The sequence below is a fragment of the Chelmon rostratus genome, chromosome 8 (assembly GCF_017976325.1).
Source record: "Chelmon rostratus isolate fCheRos1 chromosome 8, fCheRos1.pri, whole genome shotgun sequence".
NCBI classification, from domain to species: Eukaryota; Metazoa; Chordata; class Actinopteri; order Chaetodontiformes; family Chaetodontidae; genus Chelmon; species Chelmon rostratus.
Genome location: NC_055665.1, coordinates 6153240 through 6166261, shown reverse-complemented (window position 1 = coordinate 6166261; position 13022 = coordinate 6153240). Strand labels below are relative to the sequence as shown.

The window sequence follows — 13022 nt, the reverse complement described above, 5'->3', positions numbered from 1 at the left end:
GGCCAACCTTACATAAGTAACCGAAATGCGGTTTTGAGGCTACACCGCAGCTCTGCGTCTACGAGCGACTGCGCGTCCAGACGAGTGCGGTGCAGGAGGCAAACGGTGCGGTGTTTTCTCCCTTTCTACAGCCTGGGTGACGGCAGGAAGCTCGGTCTGAGGTGCCACAGGCTCGGGAACCTGAGACGGAATGGTACGACGGGAGGGCGGCTCGTTTTGTCTCGGCGAGGAGGGGAGCAGTGTAAACCAGACTGGGTGGAGCAACACATCGCCCGCCCCATCTATCGTGCAGACGGCCTTGTGTCCCGTTTGCCTGGAGCTCGGAGAGAGACTACTGTACTGAAAGTCTGGCGGATAGAGAGAGAGGGGGCCGGTCTATGGGAGGGACTAGCGCAAAGGGGGGAATTGGAAGGAGGAGGGGGCGAGGAGGAGGCGGCACGGGTGCTGTTTCTCCAGTCTCTTTCCCCTGTCTTTGTCTCACACACTCTTTTGTTAGCCATGCCTAGCCTGCTGGTTCTAGCAGGGATCATGGAGAAAAATGGGGGCTACGGCGGGGATCTGGCCGGCTCCGGCTTCGGAGGCGAAGGTCTCCTTGTGCCGCCCGATGAGGAGGAAGACGACTCCCGTGCCCTCAGGGTCGCGCTGGGCCAGCTGTCTCTGCTGGGGCTCGGGGAAGGCGAGGACGGCGGCGGAGCCCCAACAACAGGAGTACAGGACCGGAGCAACAATAACAACAACCACCACAACCACACGAACAGCGTCGGGGGTGGCGGGGACACGGCGATCCTGCAAGGGAAAAGCAAGTTGTGCGCCCTGTACGAGAGCTCCTCAAGTGAGACGAAAGGACGAGGCTGCAACATAACAGAATGCGTCCCAGTGCCCAGCTCTGAACATGTGGCCGAAATAGTGGGGAGACAAGGTAAACCGCTGGCTTGCAAATTATTTCCCCTCAAACTTGTGCTTTTATCCCACTCGCAGTACTGCATTGTCCCCGCCGTGCTTTCCCGTGTGCTTTGTTTTTTTGTTCTCTAACTGTTACCTGGTGTTATTTGACAAAGAAAAGGGAGTGGTGTGTGTGTGTGTGCTCGCGTGTTTTTTTTTTTTTTGCACTCCCCCGAGACATCAGCCTCCCACTTTTTTCTGCCACAATGTGCAAGTTCTCGTCTACTCGTCGCAACACTCACACATTGAAACAAGTCGTCCGCCGCTTTGTGTTTATTTTGCTTTTGAGTGATTTTGCACGGAGGCATGAGAGAGAGAGAGAGAGAGAGCCCCGTTCCCTGCTGGGCGAATTATTCTACATCCACGCCATCAATGTCAGCGCACAGACACACACTGGAGCACGGAGAGCACTTGCTTCCTTTGTCGTCTGAGACGCGCCAGACTGTTCAAAAAAGGCAACGTGCGGCGGGCGAGGAGCGGAATGTCTTTCACTCGGAAATGATCGCTTGGAAAACGAGCGAATTTACACATTTGGTCTCAGTGGTGGAGGATGTTTCGCCTCTTTCCAAATTTATTCAGCTCGTTGTTTATGTTGCGCACTGCCCCAGTGACACAATTGGACAAAAGAGCGAGCGTGGTCCACTTGTTTTTTTTTTTTTTTTCAAATGGGGGAGTTGGAAAGTTCAATTCCAGGCGCATTACAGATTCTGCCCCGTTTTTCTTGCAGTTGGAGGTTTTTTTTATTGAACAAAGACCTGAAGTTGAATGACAGCAGCTGTCAAACAAAGGTGTGAAAGTCGGGGGATGAGGGGAGGGGCGCATTAGGACAGTGTTGCTGCTTGGCACACGGGATGGCCTTAAAGGGTGACTCAGCGAGAAGTTGCACCAGGAGGTGGGAATCCTTTTTTAAAAACGGAATATTCTGTTGTTTGTGCTTATTTGCAGTGGAGCTGTTGTCGGGTGATTCTATCCAAGTTCCATATTTATGTGCAATCAAGCTGCAAACAAGCTTGAACTGAAGTTGGTTTTGAAGCAGGGAACCAATAAGTAATTTTTTTTTTCCCTTTGTGGTCTTTCTTCCTCTTCTGCTTGGTGGTGGTGTTTTTGTGGCTGCACCCATTGTCAACTGTTGTGATGAACCCACGGGTGTGAGGGGCGGAAGAGACAAGGCTGGGGACGGAAGGGCAGTATAGCATCTGAAAGCTGAATGGGAGTCACGCCTTGGAGCTCAACACAAGGGGCTCCCCGAGAGCCCCACTTCACTGCACACTCTCAATACCACATGGTTGTCTGTCAGGAGAGGGAGTAATAGGCGGTTGGACTGAGGAGTACAAAGACTGCAGGGTGGCTACGGTACCATTAGCAAATCCTGATTTATCTTGCGACAAAAACAAGCAGGTCCCGAATAATGTCAGAGGGGGTTCAGAGGAGTTGAGATGGCTTCTTCTGACCAATATTCTCCGTTCTTGCTCCACCGCTGTGGTAATGTGGATTTACTTTGTGCTGCTAAGTGCCCCTTGTCTCTCATTGCGGCTCCTGTTCTTTACTCTGAAGTGTAAGTTTTGAATTTTAATAGGGTAACCGAAGACAGCCGGAGGGTGGATCCAGTGAGCACAAGTGCAGCGAGAGGACCCTTTTGCCTTGACCGAGAAGAAGTGCTGATTTTGGGGGATTTGAGTCGAGCTACTTTTGAATCGGGCCCTTCGTTAGTTGGCACTACATACACACCCCCTTCTTCTCGGCACCGTGCATCACAGCCCGCCTGGTGAATCTGGCAAACAGAGCATCCTGTCATGAAGAAAGGGTTGGATATGATTGTTTTCTGCTGTCAGAGTCGCAGGCATTGATTCCCGAGGATGCTCTTGTACCTTCCTCTGGAGCTCTTCAGATCAGGGGTGGCTTTGTTTTGAATCACAGGCACCTCTTATACCGCAGTTTAACACTTGAAAATAAATCTGTCACCAGTGACCTCAATTTCTGGTTGCAATTAATTAATCTTTGCCTATTTTATTTACAGATAATTCTTCAATCGCGACATTAATTTGGACTAATTAAAAGGTGCAATGTAGTTCGAGGAAGGGAGTTTGGCAATTGCTCTTTGATCCCCCTTGGCATGGACAGGTCTATTAGCTTAATACCAGGCAATGGTCATAAAGGGACTTTCAGATTTTGGGTACGAACAATATTAAAGCTTCAGAGTATCACTATCCTGTCTGTGCCACTGGTCCCTGAGAAGGAAGTGTTCCTGAACAAAGTGGACCTATTTAGTAGCATTAGAGCGACATTCATCGTCAACTTAAGGTGTGTTGATATCTGCAGCTGCGATTTTCAGATAGGTAATGCAGTGATGTGCTGTGTGATCTGAATCACCTGGAGTCTGGTAAGATGAGCTTAGATTTGTTCACTAGATAGACAGATGGGTGCCTGGTGATTCTTCCTTGTCTAGAAAGACGCACTGGCCTCTTTAAGACACGTCGAGACGGGAAAGTCACGTTCAAGTCGTCAATAAACGTGTCTTAATGAGACCTAGCTGCTTGGATTTCTGAATGAAAGCTGACCCGTGGATGCTTGATGCATTCCTCATAGTGTGTAACATAAACAGAACGTGTACATCTTTTCCTGCCATGTTCCTCTTGACCTCAAGTGTGCTTGACAGTCCTATGAAAATAATTAATGATTTACTGCATGTCCTGTTCTGCCCCATTACAATGTCAGGTAATCTGTCATGAAATAACATTAACCTGCACTCTCTCACATTACGATTCTGCCTTAAAAGCACTTAATTGAGTGAACTATTACACACTGATCAAAAACAGGGCAGATTTAGAGCAGTAAATGGCCCAAAAACAAAGCATATGTGGGACGACTGTATTGTCTCATAGGTTCAAGGAGAGGTCACCAAGTGATTGCTCACCAGCATGGGGTAAATGTATTGCATCTACTGTAGCTCTTAGCCCTCCAAAACAGCCATGTCTATGCTGGCCAATACCTCTGCACCATCCACGTGTCTCTTAGTAAGATGTGTGTCTGATTTAGAGCTAATAAATACGTACAGTGAAAAAGCACACTAATGCATAGGTGCTGGAAACCTCATAAATCCTCATAATTACTCCCTTGCCAGTAGAAACCTGCATTACATTAAACTAAGCTAGTCATAACCGGTGAACAAATCAGAATTCGCAGTGAACAAAGGAGAGTTGAGGATTTCTGTAGCTAAGCTCGATAACTGCGTTCTCACTTGTAACCGATTTACTTGATTCTGGAGTCACAAAATTTAACCGATGTATCATATTTACTTATTTTAAAATGTGTGTTGGTGTCTCTGCAGGTTGCAAGATCAAAGCCCTGCGGGCCAAGACCAACACCTACATCAAAACCCCCGTTAGAGGAGAGGAGCCTGTGTTCTTAATCACTGGCCGGAAGGAGGATGTTGCACTGGCCCGCCGTGAAATCATCTCTGCTGCAGAGCACTTCTCCATGCTCCGGGCATCCCGCAACAAGCTGGGTGTGTCTTTTAGTGGCTCCCCGCCCACACCTTTGCCAGGTCAGACCACCATTCAGGTGAGAGTGCCATACCGTGTCGTGGGGCTGGTAGTGGGGCCTAAAGGATCCACCATCAAACGCATCCAGCAGCAAACCTGCACTTACATCGTCACTCCCAGTCGAGACCGCGACCCTGTCTTTGAAATCACAGGGTCACCGAGCAACGCCGAGCGGGCCCGCGAGGAGATCGAAGCGCACATCGCCTTCCGAACAGGAGGCCTGCACGACCACAATAATGAGAACGACTGTCTGGGGCCGAACGGTGGAAGCAGCCCAGCGGGCAGCAGCGGTGGTCTGGAGAGCCGGCTACAGCAGGTGTGGGGGCTGCAGGGGGGCCAGCGCAAGCCTCTCACCAGCAGCTACCGCCAGAACTTCTCAGATGCCATGGTTGGAGGGGGAGGGGGAGGAGGAGGCGAGGGAGGGGGGATCTACAACAAGGGCAACTTCTCCAGTTCTGGAGAGAAGCCTTGCTCTTATTTTGGATCAGAGGGTACCCAGAGCTGGGGTGACCCTGACTACCCCAAACAGGTGGCCTTCTATGCCCAGCAGCGTTCCAAGAGCTTTGGAGGCCTCCCACTCCCCCTGACCAGACTCTCCCCTGGCTTACCCGAGCCCTGCGGAGGTGGGAGCACCAACAACTCTTCAGTCACCAGCATTGTGCCCGTAGCCGGCTCACCTCATGCCCAGGCCCGCCGCGCCCACAGTGAGCCCACCTCAGCCGGCGAGGGTTTCCCAGGCCGTCTGCCAGTGCCGGACTCGCCGCCGGCCACTGTGCGGGACTGCATGACCTGCTTCGAAAGCAAAGTGACGGCTGCCTTGGTGCCCTGTGGCCATAACCTCTTCTGCATGGAGTGTGCCATCCGAATCTGTGAGCTCAACCACCCGGAGTGCCCAGTGTGCCACACCCAGGTCACACAGGCCATCCGAATATTCTCTTAAGGAACCACATCAGTTTTTATCATTAGTTTTGTCAGTGTTTGTTCAATAATTATTTACTGTTATTATGATTATTATTATAATACACATTTTTGTTTTTCAGAAAATTTAAAAACAATCAAGCAGATATTTTAGAAGGCACTGCTTGCTTTACTAAAAAGTATAAGAAATATTTTTAAGTTTTTCTTTTATATATATATATGCATATATATTTTATAAAAGTTTTGTTTATAAGAGAAGTATAGTACCTTGCATTTTCAGTTTTTTGACTGCTGCTGTTTTTCATTCATGAATCACAGTGTAGGCAGAGGTAGACAGTAATGTGAACATTTTATTATTCAAATTTTTTATTTTACCATGAAGTGGGTTTATATGGAAGGAAGAAGATGATTGTTGAGGTACCCAATCTGCACCTGACTGACCTAGAAAGTCGATGTTGTTATTAGAAGGAAAAAAAAATGTAGAATTCTCATTGCACCTTACAATCATCTTGGTCTAAAATAGGATTTTCAATCATACCTTGAAATTTCAGGAGCTGATATGAAGATGAATACAGCGTTTTGAGTTTTACTGTGATTGTGGTTTCGATATAATTGGTCCAAAATAGATATTAATTTTAGCAAAACGAAAATGTGAATATATTGGTTCTAGTTGAAGCCGAGTACTCTTTGCAAGAAAACAAAAGACATCCCCATATTTCATTCTTATACCTTAAAGTCTTACAAACCAGATTAATCCTAAATGGGGTTAGGACATTACATTGTTTATTTAGAGTAATTGGTTACATTTTATTGCTATCATTATTCACAGAGTTAGATGAAAGTTGTATAAAGTATCAGTAAAATTTTCTTTCCAGTAGCCATTGATTACACTTTGGTCACTGCAGTTTGTTGAAAAGATTCAGTAATGCTTGCTCCTCGTGGCACTTGAAAAGCATGTGGTTCCTCGGTTGGCTTAAAGCACTGATTTAATTTGAGGCCAAAAGCCTTGGAATTCATCCAGTTGGCTAGTTCTCGATATCTGTCTCCCCAATGGACTTGTTTCAAAGCCACCTTAACCGCGCTTTATTGTCTTGTGTGGTCATTTGGCCACAGTCGCTGAACGATATAGGGCACAGCAAGAGCTCCAGTCAACAAGCATTTCTCGGAGGTGTGCACTGTAAATAAGGAGGAGAATTAGTACGTGGACAGAAGCCGAGTGAAACTGTAAAACGCTTCCTGAATCAGCAGCAGACTCCGATTAAAATAGTTGACACTGTAAAATACAGAGTCCCAAATCAGTAATCCTTACTCCACGTCCCCAATTTCTAACAGCATTATGTGTGAGCTCCGAGGGGCCAGCTGTCTCCCCTGTAATTAGCAAAGCTGTACAGGAGCAGGTGTTTCATGGCACACTGTGGCTGTGACCCCAAGTTGGAGGTCTCGCCTAGCCCCCTTTCTTTCTCTCTTTTCTTTGGCTTTTATGTCTCCCCCCTGCTTACAGTTCGAACGTTTGCTTTCGTAGGCCTCTCTGAGAGGGGCGTATTGTCTGGGCCTGGTAGCGGCGTGGGCTGCAGAGTGCTCGGACACGGCCTGGATCTACTCATTGATAATTAGGCAAATGGGTCGGTCCAGGTGCGGACCGTGTGGGGACTCTGGAGCTGTATGAGGGGTAGGACAGGGTCCCGCAGCGAGCCCCTTACTGCCCCACCCCACTGTTACAGGCACAGAGGGGGCTGGATGGTCTGGATGCAGCTGGGCGAATAGGACCCCCTCCTTCCACTCCCTCTTGCCCCTTCCTCCCCCTCCTTCCCTCCTTTTCTGCTGCTCTGAGCTATCCCTATTGGGGAGAGGGGGCCTCTTTTGTCCCAAAACACACACACACACACACAAAATTTGAAAGACACTAGCTGAATTTGGCAGCGCCTGCCAAACGAGGGGAGGCTCAGGAGCAAAATAAATTATCTACAGTTATCGGGAGATACACCAGTTACCTGTTTTCACTGTCGCACAATTCGAAGTATACCAGCTGCAAATAAATGTGCGAGCTCACCTTTAAAAGAAAGATTGCGTGACGTTATCGCACAGGGTGCAGCATTAACTCCCCCTCCACTCCCCAACTGCACCGCCCTGAAATTTGTATGGGGTTCTGTTTGTGTGACAGCGCCAGTGCAGATCGTGTCAGCTCGCAACTGTATGGGACATCCTGCAGCTGCCCCTTCACTATGGACACCCGGGCTTCAGCCAATGGCAGCCCCCCCTCCCCTGCTTTGAGCTTCCAGAATGAAATCAGACAATTGTAATTGACAGGAAAGCAGAGGAAACGCCCCATTTAACCAGCACTCATGCTGAATCAAATTACACACCCTCTGCGTCTGCCTTAGCCCCAGCCTGGGGATTTCAGAGGGCTAGAGGAGAGCGGATGGGGGTAGGGATTAAAGCTGTTGAATGATAGGGGAGGGGACATTTTGGCTGGAGAAAGAGAGAAGCATGCCCCCAAAAAATTCAACCTTGCAGCAGTTTTATTGATCATTGAAGTCTCGCAGCGAGTTTTGAGATGTCGTCACATGTGGGCCAGTAGTGTTGACGGGGAACACCATTGATTCAGCAGGCCCCTCTTGTGTTGTACTGGAGAACAATTCAACTCGGCTTCTGTCTCAAAAAAGAATTAATTACAAATTGTGTCTTCTAGGACACAAAGGCCCCTCCTTTTTGAAAAAAAACACACACACAAAGCAGGCCACTCGCATTACGGGCGGACTGCGGCGAAAGCACTGTACTTGGAAAAAGTACCCTGAAATCTACACATGTAGAAATAAAGAATAGTTATGATGTTATGGATGGAGACATTGCACATTGGTTTGGCTTAAGCTTTCAACATCAAATTCAAGGCAGTATGACACTGTTCTTTGAACTTAGTATTTTTGTTGTTTTAGTTTTCTGCCTTAACATTTTTTATTAAAATATTGCCATTACTTTGGCGTACAAGGTAGCAACTTTGGCCTTTGATAGTACCGCCCCCGGAAACGACTTTTAAAGTACTTATTTTTGGAGAAAAGAATGTGAATCAAACTTCTTGGGTGGGGATTAGAGGGATTCAGGAAATTAGGCTCTTAAAACACTTTACTCAAAATATAAAGTAGAGCACCTTATTACAAACATGCGCATGTGATTAATACCAAACCGACCGCTGATGGTGAAATACATTTCATAGAATCTGAAAGACATGCACATAAGGATTCCCTATCATTTTTTTGTATTATGGTGGTTCTTGTTCTTCTTAATACTACAGTAGTACTAGTGGTAATTTGGGAGACCTCTCATCCATTTAGTCAATGCTAATGACTTGGTTGAGTTTTGCACTGGTTTAATGAAGAGAGGGCTTATTGGAGATTCTCCCCGTTTAGACGCTGTATAAGTTGATGAGTATTGTACTTTATGGCAAAGCACTCTGAGCATCTATGTAAATACAGTATGTGTATCGGTTACGAACATCCAGACAAAGGCCCGCTTAAAGTGAGGTTTTGATTATTTTTACAAACTGAAGGTGTCATTGTCAATGTTTTAGCGTATGGAATTCAAAATGAGTTTTAGGGAGAGTAAATCTTTTATATATGCGCCCCATCATCCTTTTGACTATAATAGTATATTAGATAGAACCATACATTTAAGAAATATTATTTAAACTGATTAACTTAGTATTTCATCCAAATATATAGATAAGAAATTAACCAGACACTACTATAAACTGTAATAATGAATATCCTTTATGAAGCCGCTGATGTATAAATCCAGTCTCAAATAAAAACTCAATGAACAGTATGTGTAATAACCTAACCCCTAATGAATAAATCAGTTTCTATGTATATTAGGATGAAAAGCAATAATAGGACTATACTGGGACAATAAACACAGGAGCCTGCTTAGTCAGTTCTTTAAATAATATTCTATTCAGAAATTGACCTTCATATTAAGATAATACCATTTCTCCATTTCTGTCTCATGTTTGCTTAAAATTCATTATGGATTCATGCCAGTGTAGAAACAGAGATGTAATTAATTAGTAACAGTTTCAGGATAAGTAATTGTTGTGTTCATCAGGGTTTTAGTCATTTTGATTGCCTTCTTTAAAAAAAAAAACACTGAATATCAATCAGATCACAATGTGGGTCAAGACAAACTTAAGGATTCCCTCTCCTGAGTAGCACCGAAATGATGAAAGTGTGATTTCTGTGACATCGAGGGAATCTCATTGCGCTGTAAAAGTGATCCTTCAAGTGTAAACAAATAACAAGGCCAGAACGTAAGCAGCGAGGTCCGTCTTGTTTGTTAAAAAGCAGGAGCTGGTGACTTTACTTATGACAGACTGATGTCTTGAAGGCTTCGGGTCGAAAACGTTCACCCGGCAGTGAGAGGTGGAGGGTAGGACAACATGATGTGATGTACTGTTCCAGTCACACCCTCTTACTGCAGCCACGTTGTGTCCATATGAAGAGCTTGGATTCCTTACGCTCATTATTCTTTGTTTAATTACATACAGGGGCAGACGTGTTACTTCTAGCATATCTTAAGATGATTTCTGTTCATATAGTAATAATAAGTTTCTGATTTCGTGGCTCTATTTGATTTGCACCAACTTTTTCATCTGTATTTTTTTGGAAAGAAAAAGGTCAGACATAGCCAAAGAGGAAAAAAAACACAAGGAGAGCTAACTTATCTCTTGAGTGAACTTATTTTAGCGTCAAATTCTGCTTGGTTTAGAGTTTATTGAATCAGGATTATTAAGAAATAATCTCATAGCTAGAATTACTCTGTTTACCCAAAAGTCTTAGAGGCCACTCACTCGATGTGAAACGAAGGCATATCATGTTTCAGTGTTGTAAGATTAGTTTAATACTACAGAGGCGTCGGTAACAGACTTACTTCTCCCCAAAGAGATCAGCTTAAAGCACATCCTGGCACTTACACAGTCCTTTGAGTAGTTTTCTATTGTCCTGGTTAGGTTATTGGGAGAAAAACAGTCCAGGGAGTGTCTTAATCTTTCTGAAAAACTTGCCTGATGTGATCAAAAGGGACTGCCCAAGTCATTTAAATAAAGATAAATAGACTGAGAAGGAAATTGTGTTGACAATGACAAGTCAGTGAAAATTCAGGCAGAATTCCTAACTTTTCAGACCCTCAGAGTAAACCGTAAAGGATTACGTTTAGATGTAAACAAGGTGACAGTGAACAAAACAGCACTGTGGTTTTAGTTGATATCGTTTAGAGAGCCATTAACTGTATCATTAAGTTTAACTGCATGTTAGTAAAATATAGTACAGTAGGTAAGATTTATCAGAAAAAAAAGTTAAGATCACATAAAGAATTCATCAGCCTGATACCTAAAGTGTATACAAAGCTTTAAGACCTTAAAATGAACATCAGTTTAAAATCATATATTTACCGTGTAGTTTAACTAATTGATACATAAAGTTTAATTATGATTCTTAAGAATATGCTAAGGTGTAAGTTTCATTTGTCCAACTCACCCAGTATGAAATACTTTTTAATTCAGTGGTGCAACAAAGGGGTGGGGTGACTCACAGTGACATTTGATTCATTAAGTTCTTGTTAGTATTATTTACAATATTGTATTAAGCTTACTATTATAGTAATGGTAGAAACTGTTGATGTTTTTCTTCTCTTGATATGAAAAGGTCTTTATGCATTTATGTAGAATCCCTTTTAAGGAGTGATAGGAAATCCTTATTTTCAATGGATGCACTTAAGCAACTGTACCAACCTGTCTAAATCACACATTGAGCAAGTAATGCATTTGAATGTAAAAAAAACAAAAAACAAAAAAAAAGACCACTCAACTCAATGCACTCCTTATGCTTATTGTTTTGTCAATTTACAAGTGAGCTTTAAGTTTTTGTTTGTTTTTTGGAAAGGATTTGCGACAGGTTTTCAACGTAGACTATATTTGAGTTCTTCCACATACATTTATAGAAAGTAACTTAAAATGAATAAAAAAAAACATATTACAATGTCTCAAATCTATTTTGCTAACATGGGTTATTATTTCATAGAAAGCAGAGGAACAAAAGTCAGTATCTGGATGTTATTTATGAAAAGTAAAAAAAATGAAGCAACATATTTATGAGTAATCTCAAGACATTTTGTTTTTTAATTAAAATTACAAGAAGTTAATATATTTCTAAACACAGGGAAGTCAGTTTCTACTAATAAGTAAAATGAGAAAAGAAGTTTAGAAGTTTTATTTATGAAAGTTGTGGACGCTCGTCTTCTCCATCTACTTCACGGTAAATGAAGTAAAGGGAGCGAGAGTTAAACCATAGCTTAAATTTTAACTTCAGACATGCACTAACTCAACATCAGTGCATTCACAATGGAATAATTACAGAAAATAATATAATATTTTTTAGAATTTGGAGATATTTTAGTCACAGAGCATCAATTTTGTGCCTCAATTATATATTTTTCCTGCATCAGCATTCTTTGTGCAGTGCTGCTTGCTGTAACCCCTTTCCCCCCTTCAACTAACCCCATGTTACTGACTGAAACACATTACTCATTTCCTCTGTAATCTAAACTCGCTTTTACTTATCAAACGTATAAAACATGTTACGACTGCAACGCTTGGAATGAATGAGGCAGCTGTGGCCCTCTCGCCAGTAGGGCCACACATGACTTGTACACACTTTCATTCATACATTTTCTACATCTACTACTCAGACAGTTTGTGATCACTAGCGACAGAGCATAATCAGCTTGAAGAAAGCCTTTACGAGAGACTTTCCCTAATGTTTTTATTAGGCGAAGTGTGCGAATCGAGCGGAGGCATCTAGGAGAGGACAACAGCGCACTGTGTAGTAGATCTATGTAACTAGATGCACACATATACACACAACAGATTCATTACCGTACTAGTTTGCATGTATGTTGTATGGTCACTTAGATGGGAGAAACGGTGCAGGTCCTGTGTTATCCTTTAACATCGGAGCACTTGGGCTGTTTCTCCTCTGTAGATTTTCATAGTTGGAGTCTCTTTGGAAACTGGAAAGTTGACATGAGTTTGCAGCCAGGCTAAGAGAGCATTTCAGTTCCCATATCAAAGTTGGATATTGTATTCTCAGTTACCTGTTAGTGATGAAAGACTGTTTGCACCTCATATGAATTAACTTGAACTTCTTAGTTTGTGTAAGAGTTGATACAGATATAGAAAACTTGACAAAAACACTACATTGGCACATTTTCTGCTGCATGTTAAGGATGGGGACTGAAGTGGCACTCGCTGGTGAAACTCGCAGCCTTTTCCAAAGAGGCCAATACAGTCTGACAGTTTGTCTTTGGTAGCGTTTCCAATTTTTCCAGCACAGTAGAGGTGTTTCATACCGGTCTAATAGTGGTCGTAGTGCATTAGTTTTTGGGCCAGCATCACCTGGCGTTAGTTTCTGGTTTCTCTGTGAACAGTGAAAGAGGGTTACCAATGTGGCCCTCTGTGGCTGACCGTCAACTTTGATGGATGGAAAAAAAAAAGAAAAAAGAAAAAAAAAAAGAAGAAGTCTTTGAACTCTGTTACAGTATGCCATGCCCTTACAAGGCATGTGATATTGCAGG

General features: G+C 43.7%; 1 protein-coding gene across 1 annotated transcript; it reads left to right on the top strand.

The window, feature by feature from the left end:
• The first annotated feature begins 498 nt into the window (after positions 1 to 498).
• On the top strand, positions 499 to 9627 carry mex3a (mex-3 RNA binding family member A). Its single transcript, XM_041943109.1, has 2 exons — positions 499 to 919; positions 4271 to 9627. Exons 1-2 carry the CDS (start codon positions 499 to 501, stop codon positions 5422 to 5424), a joined length of 1575 nt encoding a protein of 524 aa, XP_041799043.1. The 3' UTR covers positions 5425 to 9627.
• The last annotated feature ends 3395 nt before the right edge of the window (positions 9628 to 13022 follow it).